The 15402-nt window shown below is 45.6% G+C and overlaps 2 protein-coding genes across 5 annotated transcripts in view; one reads left to right on the forward strand and one right to left on the reverse strand.

Moving 5' to 3' along the window:
- LOC144697113 (uncharacterized) overlaps positions 1-15402 on the forward strand; it is a 425270-nt gene that overhangs the window by 228684 nt on the left and 181184 nt on the right. The window lies entirely within an intron of this gene.
- The window catches only part of LOC144697157 (uncharacterized), a 64315-nt gene that overhangs the window by 48174 nt on the left and 739 nt on the right, over positions 1-15402 (reverse strand). The window contains exons 2-3 of one of the 4 annotated variants that reach the window (XR_013580308.1): positions 14791-14909; positions 2217-3788 (exon numbers count right to left, since the gene is read on the reverse strand). Coding sequence is in view for 2 of the 4 variants with exons in the window: in XM_078569006.1 (XP_078425132.1) it covers positions 2686-3444 (759 nt within the window). In the remaining 2 variants the exon portion in view is untranslated. Of the gene's footprint in view, positions 1-1944; positions 3789-8258; positions 9558-9725; positions 9806-14790; positions 14910-15402 lie in introns of those variants that run through there. The other 3 variants (XM_078569006.1, XM_078569007.1, XR_013580309.1) reach the window with 3 other exon arrangements.

Below are 15402 nucleotides of genomic sequence, written 5' to 3' on the forward strand. Positions count from 1 at the left end.
CCTCGACCATCACCCTCTGCTTCCTGCCACTCAGCCAATTCTGGATCCAATTTGCCAAATTGCCTTGGATACCATGGGCTCTTACCTTCGTTATCAGTCTCCCATGCGGGACCTTATCAAAAGGCTTGCTGAAGTCCAAGTAGACTACGTCAAATTCATTGCCCTCATCTACACTCCTGGTCACCTCTTCGAAAAATTCAATCAAATTGGTCGGGCGTGACCTCCCCTTAACAAAACCATGCTGACTGTCCTTGATTAGTCCCTGCCTCTGCAAGTGTAGGTTAATTCTGTCCCTCAGAATTGCTTCCAATAGTTTCCCCACCACTGAGGTTAGACTGACGGGCCTGTAGTTCCCTGGTTTATCCCTTCCTCCCTTCTTGAATGACAGTACCACATTGGCTGTCCTTCAGTCCTCTGGCACCTCTCCTGTGGCCAGAGAGGTATTGAAAATTATTGCCAGCGCCCCTGCTATCTCCTCCCTTGCCTCACTCAACAGCCTGGGATACATTTTGTCTGGGCCTGGAGATTTATCTATTTTTAAGTCTGCCAGACCACTTAGAACCTCCTCCCTGTCTATGCTCGTTTTAAGAATTATATCACAGTCCTTCTGCCTGATTTCCATACCCACATCATTCCTCTCATTTGTGAACACCGACACAAAGTATTCATTTAGAACCCTACCTACGTCTTCCGGCTCCACACACAAATTACTGTGTCACTGTTGTTCTGATCCTTGGCCAGACCCCGGGACGTATGGGTGATCCGGTTAGGGACCAATAATGTTTTGTTTAAAGTAGATAAAGGTTGAGATTCAAGACATGTTTTGGAGTAAAGCCACAATATTCCACAGGTTTTAGACAAACAGAAACAAAATTTACTATACAAATTCAGAAAGATAAAACATTTTACAATATCTATCTTATACTCTCACATTCAGGTTAAGTATGAGGTACATGTGAATTAACAGACAAACTGTGGTTGGACACACCACACAACAGAGTAAATGCCAGACGCAGCCAAGACAGAGTCCATGGATTTCTCAACAACCCACCCAGAGTTTAGTCCCACTGTGAGTCAACCAATCTCACTGAAACTCCATCTCTCTCACGAGGTTTACCAATCTCCACCTTTGAAAATCTCTCCTTGGAAATACCTCCAAATGTCTCCCCCACCTGGACAGCTTTCACAATGCCCCATCTCAAAGGATTTCAATACACCTTCCAAGATTCCTTCTCCCTTGATTCCTGAGTCTGCACTTCTACCTCTATTTACTGGTGTAATTTCAGCTCTTTGCTAGACAGCTATTGTCACTGAGCTGGCACTTCCCCCTGAGTTTCCCTGAACTCCTGTCTCCTGGGTGTATCCAGCTATATATGATTCCCAGGGCTTCCTCCGAGCCCTCTTCGATAACCAGGGCCTCCCCCGAGCCCTCTTCGATTACCAGGGCCTCCCCCTGAGCCCTCTTCGATAACCAGGGCTTCCCCCGAGCCCTCTTCTTTTACCAGGGCTTCCCCCTGAGCCCTCTTCGATAACCAGGGCTTCCTCCGAGCCCTCTTCGATTACCAGGGCCTCCCCCTGAGCCCTCTTCGATAACCAGGGCTTCCCCCGAGCCCTCTTCGATTACCAGGGCTTCCTCCGAGCCCTCTTCGATTACCAGGGCCTCCCCCTGAGCCCTCTTCGATAACCAGGGCCTCCCCCTGAGCCCTCTTCGATTACCAGGGCCTCCCCCTGAGCCCTCTTCGATAACCAGGGCTTCCCCCGAGCCCTCTTCGATTACCAGGGCTTCCTCCGAGCCCTCTTCGATAACCAGGGCCTCCCCCGAGCCCTCTTTGATTATCAGGGCCTCCCCCCGAGCCCTCTTCGATAACCAGGGCCTCCCCCTGAGCCCTCTTCGTTTACCAGGGCCTCCCCCTGAGTCCTCTTCGTTTACCAGGGCCTCCCCGAGCCCTCTTCGTTTACCAGGGCCTCCCCCTGAGCCCTCTTCATTTACCAGGGCCTCCCCCTGAGTCCTCTCTGATTACGAGGGCTTCCCCTTCTTCTCTGCTCCCCAGAGCTAACAGCAGCACTTTGGCCGTATGGAGCTTCTTCCTCCGGCTCCTGAATCTCCCAAAACTGACCGACTGCCTCGAGAACAGCTGTTCACTGACCCTTGAACTGATCTGTGGACCTATTGAAACACTCCCAGAAGGTTCCATCCTTGTTACTAGGCAAGAAACAATGTAACAAGCATTGGAACATCCTGCATCTTAAATGTTATAATCTCCATAAACTGCTAATTTAGCACCCAAGGACACAATGAACTGAATTCATAACACCGTGAAGAATGTGTGAGTCAGAAAGAATTGTCAGCAAGGAATAAGCAGCACTTTCTAACTGGAGATGTTAATCAGTGGAACCTTTCTGACGCTGAATTGTAGATTTCGCACCATAGATGAATTTGGGATTGAAGTAAAAGTTCATTGTAAATGAGTTCCTATTGACAGTTCTTGAATTAAGGGGAAAGATCACAGATGGTGTTTTTAAAAAGAGACACTGCAGCCCCAAAAATCAGTGATGAACTCAGAATATTAAATTCCAGCCAGTTGCAGGATTGTTAACATCAGAAGAAACAAATCAAATATTGTCAGATTATCAGTCCTGGATGTGATTAACAACAGCAAAAACAGCAGAATCCAACCACTGGAATCACTTATGAACTCGCTGATGTGTCAGCAGATAACGTGACTGAGCGAATCCCTTCCCACACACTGAGCAACTGAACGGCCTTTCCCCAGTGTGAGTGCGTTGGTGTATCAGCAGGTTGGAGGACCCAGTGAATCCTTTCCCACACACAGAGCAGGTGAATGGCCTCTCCCCAGTGTGAATTCGCTGGTGTACAATGAGGTTGGATGAACAGCTAAATCTCTTTCCACAGGAAGTACAGTTGAACGGCCTCTCCTCAGTGTGAATTCGCTGGTGTGATACAAGGCTAAATAACCGTGCAAATTCCTTCCCACACTCGGAGCAGATGAACGGCCTCTCCCCAGTGTGGACTCGTTGATGTGCAATGAGGTTAGGTAAACACTTGAAATTCTTTCCACAGGAAGTGCAGCTGAACGGCCTCACCTCAGAGTGAATTGCCTGGTGTGACATGAGGCAGGATGACTTTGTGAATCCCTTTCCACATACGGAGCAGATGAATGGCCTCTCCCCAGTGTGAACTCGCCGGTGTGCAATGAGGTTGGATGAACACCTGAACCTCCTTCCACAGGAAGAGCAGCCGAACGGCCTCTCCTCAGTGTGAATTTGCTGGTGTGACATGAGACAGGCTGACTGAGTAAATCCCTTTCCACACACGGAACAGATGAATGGCTTCTCCCCAGTGTGACTGCGTCGATGGTTTTCCAACAGGGATGGATAATCGAATCTTTTACCACAATCCTCACATTTCCATGGTTTCTCCATGGTGCCAGCGTCCTTGTATCTCTCCAAGTTGGATGATCAGTTGAATCCTTGTCCTCACAGAAAATGTGTATAGTCTCTCCCCATTGTGAATGGTGTGATTTTTTTTTCAGGCTGTGTAACTGGTTAAAGCTCAGTTCACTGGAACACTCACTCGGGTGTGTGTGTGCCTTGGTGCTTTTCCAGTCACACTGATGTTTGAAATATTTCCCCACAGACAGAACAGACAAACATTTCTCCTTCCACATTCAAAGGTCAATGATATTCATGTCCTGCTAAATGAAGTGACTCTGTCAGATGTTGGCGTGATGCTTGGTTTCCTGTCTGTAACTTCTCCTTCTAATGCTCTGTAAAAAGAGATTACAAAAGTCATCATGTCAGTGCAGGGTAGAAATTCAGAACAGACAATTCTAGTTTTAGTGGAACATTTTTTCCCTCTCTTGTTCCCCAAAACTGCAGATCCTCATCCCACATACTCTCCCTCCTCCCTGGGATGAAATCCATCCAAGTGTTTGATGATTTTTCTGTATCGTTTTAACAAATTTGTACAACTGAAGATAATAATATGTTTGACAATTCACTTCATTCATGACTCGTGACAAAACATTCATCTGAAACATCCTGACAGTACAGAGTAGCAGGAAAGTTTTTAGATTATGAGATATCTGATATTAGATAGTTGAGGAAATGCCTGGGAACTCCAGCCTGAAAAGCATCCATTTACCATCACTCTGTTTCCTGTCATTCAGCCAATCCTGTAACCTTTTTTAGCACTAACCACGACCACCAACACTCCCTTTGTCCTACAGTTCATGACATCATTGTCAACCCCTCCTTAGTCCCCACCTATCGCTGGCCTTCTATCCAGCTCTACCTGCCCCACCCCCCTTAAATAGTATAAATTTCATCACATTTCCACTTCTCTTCAGCTCTGAAGAAGGGTCATACAGACTCAAAACATCTGTTTCTCTCTCCACAAATGCTGCTAGACCTGCTGAGTTTTTCCAGCATTTTCTGTTTTTGTTCCGTATCCATGTTGTTCCTGCCCCTTTATTCCATGAGCTAAAGCTTTACTCACAAGTCTGTTATGCAGCACTATATCAAATGTCTTTTGGAAATGCCTGTACATCACATCAACAGCATTGCCCTCATCAACCCTCTTTGTTACACCATCAAAAAACAGCAGCAAGTTAGTGAAATATGATTTTTCATTAACAAATCCATCAGTGTCAGTCCAGGATAGAAATTCACACCATTCTCTCCTCCTGCTCCGGGATCAGTAAAGTGAGTTAAAGGTGATTTCTCATTAACAAACCCATTGCTGCATTTCCTTCATTAACTCACATTTGTCCACTCGGGCCTGGCACCGGGAGAAAGCCCGCAGCTGCCGTTCCGTTCGTTGCAAAGGCGGGCCCGGCACTTTCTCACTGGGGGTGTTGAAGCCTCCACTGGGTGTTTGTGAAGCCTCCCCTCCCACCCACTGCCCCTAACGCTGCCTCCGCTTATCCGCCTCCTTCCCGCCTGAAGATGAGACAAACAAGCGTCTGTCCAAAGACATCACCCGCACTGCGCATGCTCCAGATCACAATGCCCGGAGTGATTGACGGCAGCTCCGAGCCGATAGGAAGAAGGGGCAGAGCTGGAGGACCGATTGGGACCGGCTGGTCCTCCAACCAATCGGAGTGAATGAGGGGCGGGGCTGAGCCCAGTTCTCCCTCATTGGCTGAAACTCGGCATCATTTTGAAAGCTGATTTGTCACAAACTCCAGGAGAAAACTGGACCTTTCTGTTTGTGGCTTTAAACAGATGAAACCCTGTGGGTGCGGAGCAAACATTTCAACATTTGTTACTGAAATGGATTCATTCAGGACAGACAGCAGGGATTATTTCAGGAAATTACACAGTGTAGCGATCGTTTCTCTTTGAAATTATCCCTTGGAGAACAGTGTGAATTAGTGGATGAATTCACAGGCTGTTTAACGCTCCTTCCATGTCTGGAACCATTTAATTCCAGCCGATCTGTTGGTCCAGCTTCAACTGGGAGAGTTTGAGGAGCTCCCGCAACTCACTCAATGAGAGTGGACAGCCAGAACCGCCGGACACACTGATCCTGCCTGATATCAACCCAGAATGAGCTGTAGAGCCGTCTCCACTCACCAGGGCAGTTTGCAGTGGGGCTTCTGACTCTGGGGTGGGAATGTTAACAGTTATTTCTTATTAATAACCCTAAAAACTACAAGTGTCACCAAACTGAATCTACTCCTTTTTACCCTCATCATTGCTCAAATAAAGTCTTGATTTTACTTTTGCAGCTTAATGGTGGCAGTTACACCATCTAACCACCTCCTTCCTTGTGAGAGTGCAGAACTACAGTAGCTGCAGAAACCTAATCCTTATCTATCCTCTACCAAATCTCTCCCCATCTTCTCAGAATCAAACCATTCCTGTCTTTGTCCAGAATCCTAAAATTATTTGTGTCAGTTGATTACTGATTCAGGTAAAAGAGGGATGTATTTGCATTGGAGGCAGTTCAGAGAAGGTTCACTAGGCTGATTCTTGGTATGAAGGGGTTTATATTGAGGAAAGGTTGAGCAGGATGGGTCTATACTCATTGAGGTTTGAGAATGAGAGGTGGTCTTATTGAAACATGTAAGATTTTGAAGCAGCTTGATAGGGTAGATGCTGAGAGGATGTTTCCCCTGGAACTAGGGTTTGTTTAACACATAAGGGGTCTCCCATTTAAGACTGAGATGAGAGGAGTTTCTTCTCTCAGAGTGTTCATCAGTCTTTGGAATTCCTTTCCACAGAGAGCAGTGCAAACTGAGCCATTGAATATATTCAAGACTGAGTTAGACAGATTTTTGATCTACTAGGGAGTTAAGGCTTATGGGGGACAGACAGGAAAGTGGAGTTACGGCCACAATCAGATCAGCCATGATCTTATTGAATGGTGGAGCAGGCTTGATGGACCAAATGGCCTACTCCTGCTCTTATTATCTGTGTCTTGGGCAACCTGAATGGGGGATGTGAGAGTGAACATCTTTACGTAGTGAGTGACAATGTCCTGGAACTTGCTGCTTATGAGAAGGCTGGAAGTGGAGATGAAATATTTCAAACAGAAACTGGATGGACACTCAAATGAAATGAACTTGCAGATTGACAGGGTTAGACTGGGGGAATGGGACCATCCGGATTCCTCTACAGGGAGCTGGTGTGGAATCCTGTCCCTGAATCACTCGGTGACTCCATGAGTCCTGTTTTCTGCTTATTGTACACTTATAAGTTGATATCTCCTGGTTTTATAAACCCACTCAGGCCAATAATGGGCCAGGTCATTTCACAGTGATCCCAATCAGCATGTTGTGGTCTGAACTTGGACCGGGCAGGTGCTTTCTGTGAAGCACCCTTCAACAGTTTGACCACTTCTGTCCAGGCTGGTGTCCATTCCCACTCAGCAATCCTTCTCAACAAAGCAAAGAGGGGAACTCTTATTGGGGCAAAACCCTCGATAAAAACACCATCATTCACAAAAATGATCAGACCACCTTCATAGATGTTGGTGGGGGCAACTCCTGTCCAGAATTTTTGGTAACTTGTCAGTGTAACCACCCCAGCCCCACCAACTCCACATTGTTCATGTTCACTCCTGAAACATTTACCTTCTCCTGCACTGTCTTCTTCAGATGAATCTTGAACTTTCCCTGGTTAATCCTTGTAACCATTCTCTCAGTAATCTCACATGACTCTCAATGTCCAGATACAGCAACAGTAAATCATCCAGCTCATGTATTAAACACTCAGACTGATTAAACTGAATTATAGCTGTAACCATTTGTTCATGGAGATTAGAGGGTGAATTGTGAACTCCTTGTGATAAACAATTCCAGGAGTACTGCTGCTCCTGGAATGAAAAGATAAACTTATACAGTTGTTCTGGATTAAGGGGAAATGATCAAAATCTGCTTGAAGAGCCAATCGGGTCGAAATAGAGAAGCTATTTCTTCTGGTGGGGGAATCAAGAACGAGGGGACATCATCTTAAAAGGCAGGTCAATGGAGTTCAGATACAAATCAGCCCTGACCTAACTGAATGGTGGAGCAGGTTTGAGGGGCTGAATGGCCTCCTCCTGTATCTAATGGTGCTATGACACACTCAGAAATGTCCCTGAGCAGTGAAGGCCCACGGGGCCCCAGCACATGCTCAGCAGAAAGCCAGACCAAGCAGTAACCCAATGTGTCCATTCTGAACGAGGTTTGCTGCTCCCTCTGTGTCCAGCACTGTCTGCATCCCCTGTACATGGAAATGGAATTTCAAAAGAAGGAGGGAATCTGTCAGCATTTGAAAGACACTTACAAAAAGCTGAAGGGGTTTTCAGAGAGCCAAGATGATCCCTTATTCTTGGGGAGTTGGACATCAGACTCTCTTGTCAATATAGAACTGCATAAAGAGCCGGGATCATCTTTGAAAGAGCTGCCAATTAGTCCCACTCCCCTGCCTTTTCCCCAGAGCCCTGTAGCTAGTGATCCAATTCTCTTTTGAAAGCTCCTATAGAATCTGCACCCACCTTTCAGGCAGTGTGTTCCAGATCACAACTCACTCAGTAAAACATCTTTTCTCATCTCCCCTCTGGCTTTTTGCCAATTATTTGATGTGATCGGTTTACTCTTCACCTTTTGTTAAATCAATTTGCTGAGTGGATTCAGATTTAAATTTAAACCAGGTTTGTAGGTGTGATGGTCTCTTCACACATTGAAGGTGGGAGAGATGATGTGGGACTATGGTCACTGTTAGAGAAATCAAGGGCACAACACGCTGTGTGTTTGAAATAATGCTGATTTATTTGGAACTTGTCACAACATTAAATTCACATCATTATATGGGGTTATTAACATCAGCAGAAACAAAGCCCAACTATCAGAATGAACATGGTTCATTCCTGGATGTCATTAACTGTGGAATCCAACCCCTGGAGTCACTTGTGAACTCGCTGGTGTCTCAGCAGGGTGGATGAGTGAGTGAATCCCTTCCCACAAACAGAGCAGCTGAACCGATCCTCCCCATGTGAACTCGCTGGTGACTCTGAACGTCGGATGAGCGACGAAATCTCTTCCCACACTTGGAGCAGGTAAATGGCCTCTCCCCGGTGTGGCCTCGCTGGTGTGCCAGCAGGTTGGATGCGTGAGTGAATCCCTTACCACACTCAGAGCAGATGAATGGCCTCTCCCCGGTGTGGCTGCGTTGGTGTATCAGCAGATCCCTTGTGCTTTTAAAGCCAGAATCACAGTCAGAACATTGAAAAGGTCTCTGATCAGTGTGAACAAGTTGGTGTGACGTGAGGTTGGTTAAACAAGTGAATCCCTTCCCACACACGGGACAGGTGAACGGTCTCTCCCCAGTGTGAACACGGAGATGTTCAGTGAGATTGGATGACCGCCCAAATCTCTTCCCGCAGTGAGAGCAACTGAATGGCCTCTCCCCGGTGTGAATTCGCTTGTGTTCAGTCAGGGTAGATGATTTAGTAAAGTCCTTCCCACACACGGAGCAGGTGAATGGTCTCTCCCCAGTGTGAACTCGCTGGTGTGTTAACAAGGTAGATAACTGAGTGAATCCCTTCCCACAATCAGAACAGATGAACGGTCTCTCCCCGGTGTGACTGCGTCGATGAGTTTCCAGCTTGGATGGATAATTGAATCCCTTCCCACAGTCCCCACATTTCCACGGTTTCTCCATGGTGCGGGTATCCTTGTGCTTCTACAGAGATGCTGTGGGACTATGGTCACTGTTAGAGAAATCAATGATCAGTTGAAGCCTAGTCCACACACAGAAAAAGGGGTTCACTTTCTCTCCGCTGTGAATGGTGTGATTTTTTTTCAGGCTGTGTAACTGGTTAAAGCTCTTTCCACAGTCAGTTCACTGGAACACTCTCACTCGGGTGTGTGTGTCTCGCTGCTTTTCCAGTCACTCTGATGTTTGAAATCTTTCCCTACAGACAAAAATTTCTCGTTCTACATTCAAAGGCCGATGATATTCAGGTTCTGATGAATCAAGTGACCATCAGATCTTGATGTGATGTTTGATTTGAGTTCCATGTCTGTAAATTTTCCCCGCCATATGCCCTGGAAAAAGAGTTTACAAAGTCATTCCTGTCAGTCCAGGATAGAAATTCAGGGCAGACAATTCTTGTTTCTATGGAATATTTTTTTCCTCTCTAGTTCCCCCAAAGTTATAAATCCCCGTCCCACACACTCTCCCTGCTTCCTGGGCTGAAATCCAAACCCATCTCACCATCTCCAGCATTCCTTTCCTCCACTCCCAGTTTTCTCCCTCCCTCTCCTCTGCCTGGGTTCAGTTCTCCAGCTCCTGTCTGCAGAGTGGGAAGAAAATTAATGAGTCAATCATTTTCTCTCCTGGTCACTGGGACTGTGACTTGCTTCAGCACCACAAAGAGCACCATTTACAGCAGGGAGAAACCATACACGTGTTCTGCATGTAGTCAAGGTTTCAACTGATCATCTCTCTTGTTAAACAACAAGTGCAATCACACTGGGGAGAAACTGTGTCAATCACAGACTCACAGTGCACAAGAGGCCCTTCGGCCCATAAAGTCTGCACCAACACGTGAGAAACACCTGACCTACATACCTAATCCCATTTACCAGCACTTGGCCCATAACCTTGAATGTTATGACGTGCCAAGTGCTCATCCAGGTACTTTTTAAAGGATGTGAGGCAACCCGCCTCCACCACCCTCCCAGGCAGCGCATTCCAGACCGTCACCACCCTCTGGGTAAAAAAGCTTTTCCTCACATCCCCCTAAACCTCCTGCCCCTCACCTTGAACTTGTGTCCCCTCGTGACTGATCCTTCAACTAAGGGGAACAGCTGCTCCCTATCCACCCTGTCCATGCCCCCCCATAATCTTGGACACCTCGATCAGGTCGCCCCTCAGTCTTCTCTTCTCCAAGGAAAACAACCCAAGTCTATCCAACCTCTCTTCATAACTTAAATGTTTCATTCCAGGCAACATCCTGGTGAATCTCTTCTGCACCCCCTCCAGTGCAATCACATCCTTCCTATAATGTTGTGACCAGAGCTGCACACAGTACTCCAGATGTGGCCTCACCAAGGTTCTATATAACTCCAACATGGCCTCCCTACTTCTGTAATCTGTGCCTCGATTGATAAAGGCAAGTGTCCCATATACCTTTTTCACAACCCCACTAACATGCCCCTCCACCTTCAGAGATCTATGGACACACATGCCAAGGTCCTTTTGTTCCTCAGAACTTCCTAGTGTCATGCCGTTCATTGAATACTTCCTTGTCAAATTACTCCTTCCAAAGTGTATCACCTCACACTTTTCAGGGTTAAATTCCATCTGCCACTTATCTGCCCATTTGACCATCCCGTCTATATCTTCCTGTAGCCCAAGACACTCAATCTCACTGTTAACCACCTGGCCAATCTTTGTGTCATCCGCAAACTTACTAATCCTAACCCCCACATAATCATCTATGTTGTTTGTATAAATGACGAATAATAGGGGACACAGCACAGACCCCTGTGGTACTCCACTGAACACTGGCTTCCAGTCACTAAAGCATCCTTCTGTCATCACCCTCTGTCTCCTACAACTAAGCCAATTTTGAATCCATCTTATCAAATTACCCGTTATCCCACTATTCTAATCCCATTTTCCAGCACTAGGCACATAGCCTTGTATGCCATAGCATCGCAAGTGCACATCCAAATACTTCTTAAATGTTACGAGGTTTTCTGCCGCTACCAGCCTTTCAGGCAGCGAGTTCCAGATAACCACCACCCTTTGGGTGAAAAAGTTTTTCTTCACATCCCCTCTAAACCTCCTGCCCCTTACCTTAAATCTATGCACCCTGGTTATTGATCCCTCCATCATGGGGAAAAGTTCATTCCTGTCTACCCTATCTATGCCCTTCACAATTTTATATGCCTCAATCACGTCCCCCCTAAATCTCCTCTGCTCCAGGGAAAATAACCCCAGTCTATCCAATCTCTCTTCATAACTAAAACTCCCCAGCCCAGGCAACATCCTGGTAAATCTCCTCTGCACTCTCTCCAGTGCAATCACATCCTTCCTATAAAGTGGAAAGTGGATTCTAGAACTGCACACAATACTCTAGCTGTGGCCTAACCAGCATTTTATACAGTTCCAGCATAACCTCCCTGCTCTTATATTCTATGCCTCAGCTAATAAAGTATCCCATATGCCTTCTTAACCACCTTATCTATCTGTCCCGCTATCTTAAGGGACTGGTGGACATGCACACCAAGGTCCCCTGATCCTCGGTACTTCCCAGGGTCCTACTATTCATCGTGTATTCCCGTGCCTTGTTTGTCCTGCCCAAGTGCATCACCTCACACTTATCCAGGTTAAATTCCATTTGCCACTGATCAGCCCATCTGACCAGCCCGTCTACATCCTCCTGTAATCTCAGGCTATCCTCCTCACTATTTACCACCCCACCAATTTTCGTCTCATCCGCAACTGATCAACCCTCCTACATTCAAGTCTGAATCATTTATATATACCACATGACAGATAATTGAATTCCTTTCAAGATCCCCACATTAAGGAGTCAGTTACTGCAGTAAAGAGAGATGATATCTTCGAGGGGGCATCAAATGAAGCCTTGTGGGTAGAGCTTAGAAATAAAAAAGGGGCAGCCACATTGTTAGGTGTTTATTATAGACCCCCAGATAGTCAGTTGGAAATTGAGGAGCAAATATGTGCACAATTTGTGGAGACGTGTAAAAACAATAACAATAGGGTAATTATATTAGGTGTTTTCAACATTCCCAACATTAATTGGGATAGGCATAATGTTAAGGGCTTGGATGGAGTGGATTTCTTGAAATATGTGCAGGAGAACTTTTTAGGTCAATATGTAGAGGGTCCAACAAGGGATGGCGCACTGCTGGACCTAATTCTGTGCTTTTTTTGTGCTGTAGACCTCTGTGACTGGGATCTGGAAACTCAATGCCACAGTCACACAGGGGACAGGCTGTTCACCTGCACTGAACGTGGGAAAGGATTTTATCACACCTTCAGTCACACCAGGGAGTGCACACTTATGAGAGACTGTAATATTCTGGCTGCGAGATGAGCTTGAAAAGCACAAGGGATCTGCTGAAATGCCAGCGAGTTCACACTGGGGAGCGGCTGTTCACCCACTCTGTGTGTGAAAAGAGCTTCACTCATTCATCCAACCTGCAGGCCAACCAGTGAGTTGACAAGTGACAGCAGGAGTTGGATTCTGCTGTTATTGCTGATGGTAATCACACTGAGGGCTGAACCATGTTGATTTTGACATTGGGGTTTATTTCTGCTGATGTTAACAATCTTTATGGCTAGGGTGAAATTTAATATTCTGGCAGTCTGTTTGCTTTACTTTGTATCCTCTCCTCTCCAAATAAAGTATATTTCATCAGGTTATGTTTGAGATTTTGTGGGATGAAATGAACAGTGATTTACTTGTACTTCTTGCAGCTGAGTTACTGTATTAACTGCTCATGATCTGGCCTGCTCTAAACTGAGAAGATGAAAAACAGATTGGGTGATCACTTGTGGAACGACCTCTGTTCAGTCTGTGAGCTTGACCCTGAGCTTCCAGTCACTTGTCATTTTAATTCTCCACCCCACTCTCACTCTGATCCCGGCCTCCAGAACTGTTCCAATGAAGCTCAAAGGGAGCTCAAGGAACAGCAGCTCATCTTTCGATTCTGCACTTTACAACCTTTAGAGCTTGTTAGGGAGAAATAAAGGAATACAGTAATGGTCAAGGGACTTGACTTAAAATATCCCAGCATGCAAAACCACAATTGCTAAGTAGTTAACATTTAAAGTTCAGGCTGGGACAGAGAGAATGCTGAACTTTGTACACCCTCAGGGTTTGCAATCACCAGCAAGGTCCTGGGAGTTAACTATAGTCAGAGGATGGCAATAACATAGATTAAGTGTGCTCTTCAACAGGTGGGGGAAGGACAGATGGTCCCAGCTTAGATAGGAAGGCAGGTCTCTGCCTGGGTGAAAGTAAGGTTACCTTTGTACCAGAGACCTGTCTGTTTAATGTAAACCTATATGTTGACAAGATCGGAATCTGGAAATTGTTCTTCTACGTGACCAATAATGTATAAATATGTTGAATACTTGTAGTTTAGCAGATTACTGTCTCAAGCTGTATTGAGATGGTGCCCTCCTTGCAATTGCTCGAATAAACGATTGTAACCTGTGCCTGAGTCTCCTGTTGTCCATTCATCAAAGACACCACATCAAGCTTAACATCAAGTTCAGCAGTTTCTGCACCAACAGAGAGTTGTCAGGATCTGGAACTCTCTACCTGAAAAGGTGCTGGAACCTGATTCTATGTTTAGCCTCCACCCACTCGTCCTAGATTCCCCAACCAGTGGATATAGTTTCTCTCTATCTACCCTGTCAGTTCCAATTAATATCCCGAAAACTTTAATCAAATCACCTCGTAATCTTCTAAATTCCAGCGATTACAATCCTCACAGCGAGGTGATGGATTTTGACAGGAAGAGAAAGACAATAGCAGCCTCATGGCACAGGTCTAAACATTGTGTAGAGTCAGAGGGATCTGGCCCTTTATGTGCAGAGATTTTTTGAGGGTGACAGGATAGATTAAGAGAGCAGTTAGCAAGGTATTTGGAATCTTGGGCTTCATAAATAGAGCTATTGAGTACAAAAGCAAGGAAGTTATGCTGAATCTTTGTTAGGCTCTGGTTGGCCACAACCTGAGTATTTGTGTCCAGTCTGATCACCACACTTCAAGAAAGATGTAAAGGTCCTTGAGAAGGTGCAGAGGAAATTTAACCGAATGGTTCTAGCAAAGAGGTGAGGGCAGATTGGTAGAGCTTTAGATAAGATGGACAAAGAAAATCTGTTCCCATCAGTTAATTGAACAAGGACTAGGGGGCACAGGTTTAAGTTTTTGGGTAATAGATAGAGGGGGATGTGATGGAGAATAGGCACTTGAAGGAAATAAACTTGCAAGGATACGGGGACGTGGAGCAGGGGAATAGGTCTCATTGGGTTGCTCTGGAGAGCTGGCATGGGCACAATGGGCCAAATGGCCTCCTCTGTGTCACAATGGCTCTATGGGTCTTTCCTGTGATGATTTTGTAATTAAACCCTTGGAGTTCAGGTATCACTCAGGTAAATCTGTGCTACACTCTCTCCGCAATCATTCTATCCTTCCTTAGGTTTGTTGCACAAAACTGAACATATTATCTAGGTGTGGTCTAACCAGGGTTTGTGCATCATGGTGCTTTTACACAGACAGAACAGACAAACCTTTTCCATTCCACATTTAGATGCTGATTCAGGTCCTGATGAATCAAGTGACTCTGTCAGATCTGGATGTGACGTTTGGTTTGAGTTTCCCGTCTGTCAATCCTCCACTTCTGATAACCCTGTAAAACAAATTTACAAAGACCTTTATTGTCAGTTCAGGATAGAAATTTAGAAGAGACGAACATTACTCTTCGTTTGAGTTTGCTGTGTGGAAATTCACCTCTTCTCACCCCTTGTAAAAGGAGTTTCCAAAATCCATCCCTGTCAGTCCAGTATAGAAATTCACAAAGATAAAAGCAAAAAACTGCAGATGCTGGAAATTCAAAATAAAAATAAAAATACCTGGAAAAACTCAGCAGGTCTGACATCATCTGCGGAGAGGAGCACAGTTAACGTTTCGAGTCCGTATGACTCTTCAACAGAACTAAGGACAAATAGAAAAGAGGTGAAATATAAGCTGGTTTAAGCTCAACGCAAACTGGAGGAAAAGCACCTCATCTTCCGACTAGGCACTTTACAGCCTTCCGGACTGAATATTGAGTTCAACAATTTTAGATAATGAACTCTCTCTTTCATCTCCACCCCCTTTCCGACCCCCCTTTCTTCCAATAA

The sequence above is a fragment of the Cetorhinus maximus genome, chromosome 23 (assembly GCF_964194155.1).
Source record: "Cetorhinus maximus chromosome 23, sCetMax3.hap1.1, whole genome shotgun sequence".
Taxonomy (NCBI): Eukaryota; Metazoa; Chordata; class Chondrichthyes; order Lamniformes; family Cetorhinidae; genus Cetorhinus; species Cetorhinus maximus.